The 7,509-nt window shown below is 47.2% G+C and overlaps 1 protein-coding gene across 1 annotated transcript; it reads left to right on the forward strand.

The window, feature by feature from the left end:
• Positions 1-808: 808 nt before the first annotated feature.
• Positions 809-7,154, forward strand: STMN1 (stathmin 1). Its single transcript, XM_023219581.2, has 5 exons — positions 809-944; positions 2,596-2,670; positions 3,510-3,682; positions 5,602-5,793; positions 6,190-7,154. The coding sequence occupies exons 1-5, from the start codon at positions 842-844 to the stop codon at positions 6,259-6,261; spliced, it is 615 nt and encodes a 204-aa protein (XP_023075349.1). The 5' UTR covers positions 809-841; the 3' UTR covers positions 6,262-7,154.
• Positions 7,155-7,509: the final 355 nt, after the last annotated feature.

Below are 7,509 nucleotides of genomic sequence, written 5' to 3' on the forward strand. Positions count from 1 at the left end.
TTTGATTTTTAAAAGGAACCCAGTGCTGCTCTGGGGAGCACGTGCTCTGAGAACAAAAGCAACACTTAACTGCAATCTGTGTAGTCTAGAACGACTATTGCTCTTCCTCCCCTATCATTCGCAGAAGGCTTGGCAGAACAGATGGAGTCTGCATTTAAGCTGAGTGGCTTTGTTAGACCAAAGGCGATCAAATTCCAGAGCCTCACGCTTTCCCGCACAGGTCCCTGGTCACCGGCTCGGGAACCTGAGGATGCTGGCAAGAACGCACACAGCGAGGGAAGGGACACGCCCGCGACCTGTGGGCTGAGTGGATTAGAAATTACGATGATGTCACAATATGGGTGACACGCCGGTGTCGGTGTAGGGCGCCGGGGGCAGGAGGCCCCGCAGGGGCGTGGAGTGGCATTGTGCTGTCACAGGGGCTCGGGTGTCTTAGGTACCCATGTGGGTGGGGCACTAGAAGGGGCACTGCTCTGAGTGCTGCCCTTGCGGCGAGGCGGGCACGTGGCTCCACAAGGCGGGGTCCAGGAGGCCAAGGTCTGGAAAGGTAGGGAAGGACCCCACCACCACGCCTGCTCCGCCCTGCTCTTGTTCTCGAGAAGGGGGAGCTGGTTCGGACCTAGTCCGGGGTCCACTGCCACTCCCTCTTCCACGGCGAGACCACCCCCGCAGCCCCAGGCCCACACCTGGGAATGCTCCCCAGGCGTCCCGCAACCCCCCGCATTGTCCTCCTGCCCTGCGGGCCAGGACTACACTTCCCGGGGTGCTTCGGGGTCTCGGGGGGCGGGGCTACACGCGGGTTGTTGGGGGCGGGGGCGGCACGTGCCGCCGCTCTCGGCCAATGCGGAGCCCCGCGGGGAGGTCACGTGCCGCTGTTTGGCGCTTTTGTGCGCGCCCGGGTCTGTTGGTGCTCAGAGTGTGGTCAGGCGGCTCGGACCGAGCAGGTGGGTGCGGGGCTCGGAGGAGGCGGCTGCTGGCTGCGGCCAGCAAGAGGGATTCGGTCGGCGGGAGGGGCTGGGCTGTGGCAGCGACCCCCTGCTGCAGGGCGGCGGGCGGGGCTGCGGGGCCCGGAGGGGCTGGTGGGCGGGGGTCGCTCCGCTTTGTGTGTGGCTCGGGCGGAGCCTCGCCTTTGTCCCCGCTGTCTGGGGGCGCGGCTGTTCGTGGGCAGGGGGCTGGGCGAGCACCCGGAGTCCGCTTCGGGGTGCCGTCGAGGAGACAATAGGGGGCGTGGGCCCTCATTTACCTCCCTCCCTCCCTTCCCTGCGGGCCCCGCCGGGGTCCCCATTGTCTGAAGGGACGGGGCGGCGCCCCCCGTGACCAGCGGCTTTAGGGCCAAACTGCGGGCAGCCAGGGACGCGACCCTCCCCGCCACCGTCCCCTGGCGACCGCAGCTGGTGACTGAGGGGCGGCGCTCCCGGTCCCCGCGAGGGTTCTTATGTCTTCGCGGCCGGACGGGCGGACAGCTTGGATGGCGGCAGGCTGGGCATAGGGACGGCGGGAGGCGGTGACGAGCCCACCGCGGGGCCACCCGGGGGCCTGTTCCCAGGGCCTGCCCCACCCGGTGAACTGTGACGGGGATGGTGGCGGCCGCCTGAAGGTGTTTTTGGCGGGAGTTGGGGGGGGCGTCCGCGCGGGGGGAGTCAGGCAGGGGCGGAGTTACCCGGATTGGACCGTTAGCCCCGCCCACCCCTCCCCTTCCCACGCGCGCGGGCTCTGGGGTGTTGAGAGTTCGGGGAGATTCGAAAAGGCGCGGGGAGGAAGGGGGCGGGGCCAGGGGCCGGAGCGCAGGGCGTGCTTTGATTGGCCGGAGGCGACCGGTCCTCTTTTCCTCGTCTGGACCAGGACCACGCCCATCCTGGGGTCCGGTGCTGCGTCTAATTTTCTGCTTTGCTTAAATCTTGTCGCTGCCTCTGGTTTAAATTTCTAGCTTTTGGGAACCTGTCATCCTACGTTTTTGGTACTAGCTGGGGTCTACAAAAATCGTAATCTTAAAAAGATGAAGAGATACAGCATTTTTCATGACATAACGGCAGCAAATATTATAAGTAAAAATCTAGAGGTTCATAAACATTTTGCTTGCTGTTGGGCAAGGGACCTTAAACCTGAGGGACAATAGGAGTTCAACATTATTGGTTACTATTAGCTTGGGCGTTTTTTTATCCACCACGTCAGACACAGACAAAGCAGGGGTGGGTATTTCATTTACACAATGAGTTGTAGGCAGTATTAAGATGGCTCCGGGGGCACTGTTGAGTTGAATCTGGAATATCTTCTTACAGTTTCGGGGAAATGTTAAAGAGTTTATGGGGGGAAAGATCCTTCACCCTTGTGACTTCCTCTGATTTTAAAAATCCAAGAGTTTTATGAACGAGCAAACTCAGTTAACTTGATTTTCTGCAACCAATATCATATTCAGGTCATATTTCCTAATATGTTTATTTAGATTTTGATAAATTTTTTCGTGGTTAATGACGTCTTTATTCTACGTAGTGATTTTTCTGACGATGTATGTAGATGTGATGTGAGATCTCTTTTGGTTGATGACATGTAGAAAGGCAAAGAAAGTGATTGCATGTTTTTGAAAATCATTTTCAGAGCTTTCCTTATCCCAGTTGATTGTGCAGAATACACTGCCTGTCGCTTGTCTTCTATTCACCATGGCTTCTTCTGGTAGGTAATCTATTTGGAAAAGCTGAAATTGTGATGGACTTACGATTTTAGATTGAGATGGCTCAGGTCTTCACCTTTGATTTGGCACTTATGGTCTTATCCAAAACCTATTTTATGAATAGGAGAATTAAAAAATGATTATCACTTGAATGTGCCAAGAGCTCATAATTGTTTATTAGACAGGTTGGCTTAGTCTGAAGCAAAATTGTGGAATTTGCACAAGTCTTTTGTTTATGAAAGCAATTGTCAAGACGCTGATGTCTCAAAACAGTATTTATTAATCCAAAAATGTTGAGCTTTGTTTTTCTGGGAGATGGTTTTTATTTTTTATTTTTGAGACAGGGTCTCACTCTGTTGCCCAGGCTGGAGTGCAGTGGCTTAATTATAGCTCACTGCAGCCTTGACCTCTGGAGCTCAAGTGGGCTCAAGCGATTCTCCCACCTCAGCCTCCGGGACTATCGGCATGGGCCACCACACCCACCTAATTAAAAAAATTTTTTTTTTTTTGTAGAGATGGGCTTTCCCTTTGTTGCCATGGCTGGTCTCAAAACTTCAGGGCTCAAGGGATCTTCCCATGTTGGCCTCTCAAAGTGCTGGGATTATAGGTATGAGCCATGGTACCTGGCCTTGGGAAATGGTATTTAGATAATATCTTGCTGCAAACACATCTTCCCCTAGTGTCAGTAGGCTGATAGGAATAAAAAGGGGAAAAAACCACAACTTTCCTCATTAGCCCTAATTTAATACATTAAATTGATTTGGGTTTTAGAAAATTATAGTACTGTTTATTAGAATAGGAGAATCTTGGTTTTCTGAATTATAAATATAATCAATTCTAGATATCCAGGTGAAAGAACTGGAGAAGCGTGCCTCAGGACAGGCTTTTGAGCTGATTCTCAGCCCTCGGTCAAAAGAATCTGTTCCAGAATTCCCCCTTTCCCCTCCAAAGAAGAAGGATCTTTCTCTGGAGGAAATTCAGAAGAAATTAGAAGCTGCCGAAGAAAGACGCAAGGTAAACGAAGCAATTCACAGAAAGCAGGATATTAATATATGTAATGGGCAGATCAGTTTTACTTCTATAACAAGAAGAAAACAGAATTGTAGCTACACTGTGATTATTACATATGCCAGTGACTGGAAGGAAATACCAGTCCTCACTTATTGAACTCCTGTTACGTGCCAGCTCCTTTGTTTATATTTTTCTCCTTTAATACATGGTGTTGCCTCAAATAATGGAAATTAGAAACAGTTTCATGAATGTTAAGTCTTTTTTCTGCAGTCATACAACTAGTAAGTGTTGGGGTCAGAATTCAAGCCCTGGTCTATCTTAAACTGAAGCTCATGCTTCCTCTTTGAAAAGATATGTTGCCAGATGATTCTTTGGCACTTTGTTTTTTTGTTTTTTTTTTTTTTTTGAGACAGAGTCTCACTCTGTTGCCCAGGCTAGAGTGCAGTGGCCGGATCTCAGCTCACTGCAAGCTCCACCTCCCAGGTTCACGCCATTCTCCTGCCTCAGCCTCCCGAGTAGCTGGGACTACAGGCGCCCGCCACCACGCCCAGCTAATTTTTTGTATTTTTAGTAGAGACGGGGTTTCACTGTGTTAGTCAGGATGGTCTCGATCTTCTGACCACGTGATCTGCCCGTCTCGGCCTCCCAAAGTGCTGGGATTACAGGCTTGAGCCACCACGCCCGGCCTGGTTTTGTTTTTTGAGAACTGTACAATAAAAACATTTTAAATTGCTAGTGTGATTGTGTTGCTCAGCTGGTATCATGGTAGCTTTTCTTATCTAAGCAATTCTATTATAAAGTAACTATCATTAAAAGCTAATTTGAAGAATCAATAAATATGCTAGTTGTAGAAAATTTGGAAAATACAGAAATTTATAAATGGAAATTAAAAGTTTTTTAGACATCAACCCTGGCCCTGTAGTCATTAGCCTGTGCTTTACATAGTAACTGGCTAAATATAGTGAAACTCCCATCGTGACTAGGATTTGGCAGAAGAGAATCAATAGAACCAGTGGCAGATGCTCTGTGGTTATCCTGCAAGTCAGTGGTTCCAAACACATCTGAATGTGTTTTGAGAACAAGCTGTTCTGTTGAAGGGGTCATACCAAGGGATGGTCTGGTAATTAATGCAGTTTCCTGAGACAAAAGCTAATAAGACTTTTCCTTGAAACAAATTTTTCTGTCTTAAATAGTAATCTGCAGGCTTAGTCTTACATTTCCTATCATTGTTTTATCAGTTATGGTTAAAATTTTTACAATGAGCTAGTTTTCTTTTGAAGTTAAATAGTGAAATTCTTTACAGTAAAAGTGCCACTCACAAGTACATATTCCTCAAGTCATCCAGATACCATTAAGCAGTAAATCTTACAAGGATTTCCTTAAGGACTAATTGGGTAAGAGATTTCTGAACAGATAAGCAGTTTTCCAAAGTTAAATACAAATACTAGAAAAAATATCATTTTTACAGTATGATAGGGATAATTCAGGTCCTAACTTCGGTATTATTTAAACCGGACCTTATTTTCTGCCCCTTTTCAGTCCCCTTAGTAAATGATTTTTATTGTAATTTTAAGTAATGCTGAATACATTTTATTTTTTGAGGCAGAGTCTGTCACCCAGGGTGGAGTGCAGTGGCGCGATCTTGGCTCACTGCAACCTCCACCTCCTGGGTTCAAGCAATTCTCCTGCCTCAGCCTCCCAAGTAGCTTGGATACTACAGGTGCCCGCCACCACGCCTGGCTAATTTTTGTATTTTTAGTATAGGTGGGGTTTCACCATGTTGGCCAAGCTGGTCTTGAACTCCTAACCTCAAATGATCCACCCACCTTGGCCTCCCAAAGTGCTGGGATTACAGGCGTGAGCTACCACCCCCAGCCTGAATACATTTCAAAGTGCCTAGCCTATTAAACTTTTTTTTCCAGTCGCATGAAGCTGAGGTCTTAAAGCAGCTGGCTGAGAAACGAGAGCACGAGAAAGAAGTGCTTCAGAAGGCAATAGAAGAGAACAACAACTTCAGTAAAATGGCAGAAGAGAAACTGACCCACAAAATGGAAGCTAACAAAGAGAACCGAGAGGCACAAATGGCTGCCAAACTGGAGCGTTTGCGAGAGAAGGTTGGTTTCTTACCTTGTAAAAGGGTTGAGCCTGGAGTTTGATGCACCAATTAGTTGGCTTGAACTAAGTGCTTTGATAAAAGATGTTTGGTGTCTTTTTGTCATCCATTTGGGGCTTAACGTGTTAAATGAAAGGTATATTTTAAGATGGAATATTCAGTAATTCCCAGCACAATTGCACAGTCCTTCAAAGACCGTATGTGGCTTGTTAGGTTCTACAGGGGACCCAGGAGATTCGATCATGTCTCAGAACTCAAATTTTGTGGTTCTGACAGGCTGTAATATATGCACTGAGGTTGTGTTGGGCCTCTTTGAGGTGGGGGCTGGGGGTCGTGACTTGACAGGCTTTTTTTTTTTTTTTTTTTTGACTGATGACACCTTACCCTTCCTTTACAGGATAAGCACATTGAAGAAGTGCGGAAGAACAAAGAATCCAAAGACCCTGCTGACGAGACTGAAGCTGACTAATTTGCTCTGACAACTGACTTTCTCCCCATCCCCTTCCTAAATATCCAAAGACTGTACTGGCCAGTGTCATTTTATTTTTTCCCTCCTGACAAATATTTTAGAAGCTAATGTAGGACTGTATAGGTAGATTCAGACTGTAAGATGTTGTTTTAGGGGCTAAAGGGGAGAAACTAAAAGTGTTTTACTCTTTTTCTAAAGTGTTGGTCTTTCTAATGTAGCTATTTTTCTTGTTGCATCTTTTCTACTTCAGTACACTTGGTGTACTGGGTTAATGGCTAGTACTGTATTGGCTCTGTGAAAACATATTTGTGAAAAGAGTATGTAGTGGCTTCTTTTGAACTGTTAGATGCTGAATATCTGTTCACTTTTCAATCCCAATTCTGTCCCAATCTTACCAGATGCTACTGGACTTGAATGGTTAATAAAACTGCACAGTGCTGTTGGTGGCAGTGACTTCTTTCGAGTTAGGTTAATAAATCAAGCCATAGAGACCCTCCTGGTTGATACTTGTTCCAGATGGGGCCTTAGGGCTGGTAGAAATACCAACGCACAAATGACCGCACGTTCTCTGCCCTCAGTTTCTTGCCCCAGTGTGGTTTGCATTGTCTCCCTCCACAATGGCCACTTTGTTTGGATGCCTCAGCCCAGGTCAGCTGTTACTATATTCTTTCAGATGTTTATTTGCAAACAAGCATTTTTTGTTCTGTGTCCCTTTTAAAAGGCAGATTAAAGGCACAAGCGTGTTACTAGAGAACAGTTTAGAGAGAATCTCAAGGTCCTACTTGGTGGTTTGCTTGCTCTACATTACAGGTGGGGCATGTCCTCATCCTTTCCTGCCATAAAAACGATGGCGCGAGAATCAGAATATTAATAAAACTTTATGTGCTGCTGTAGCAACTCCTGTGAAATGACTAAAGGGAACCTTAATTATTTCTAGAGTAGCATTTGACAGATACGTCATCTTGTATCCAGAGGCTGTCATAGTCCCCATTGTCAGTGCATTGCCTCTCAATTCAGGGAACGCCTTTGGCAGCTTTCCTGTGCTATTTGGGAAATAGCCTAATTATATATATTTTGTGGCTCTTAGACATCTGTATAAAAGCTCTTGGAAGCCAAGCACTTATAGCAAAAGATGATTGCTAATACTGCGGTGGGGTCCACGTGTTGCTAACGCATGTGCCTCTGTGGCTTGGGCTGTATCTTGAGATTGGGGTTTTACCACACTTATTTATGAGAACAGCAGCCTAC

Source organism: Piliocolobus tephrosceles, chromosome 1, assembly GCF_002776525.5.
Source record: "Piliocolobus tephrosceles isolate RC106 chromosome 1, ASM277652v3, whole genome shotgun sequence".
Lineage (NCBI taxonomy): Eukaryota > Metazoa > Chordata > Mammalia > Primates > Cercopithecidae > Piliocolobus > Piliocolobus tephrosceles.

What these genes read in the sequence shown, in the direction of transcription:
- STMN1 (XM_023219581.2), top strand. Translation starts at nt 842, where the DNA reads ATGCGGAGCCCCGCGGGGAGGTCACGTGCCGCTGTTTGGCGCTTTTGT. An exon ending in AGGCGGCTCGGACCGAGCAG is followed by an intron (nt 945 to 2,595) that starts GTGGGTGCGGGG and finishes AATCATTTTCAG; the next exon opens with AGCTTTCCTTATCCCAGTTG. An exon ending in ATTCACCATGGCTTCTTCTG is followed by an intron (nt 2,671 to 3,509) that starts GTAGGTAATCTA and finishes AATCAATTCTAG; the next exon opens with ATATCCAGGTGAAAGAACTG.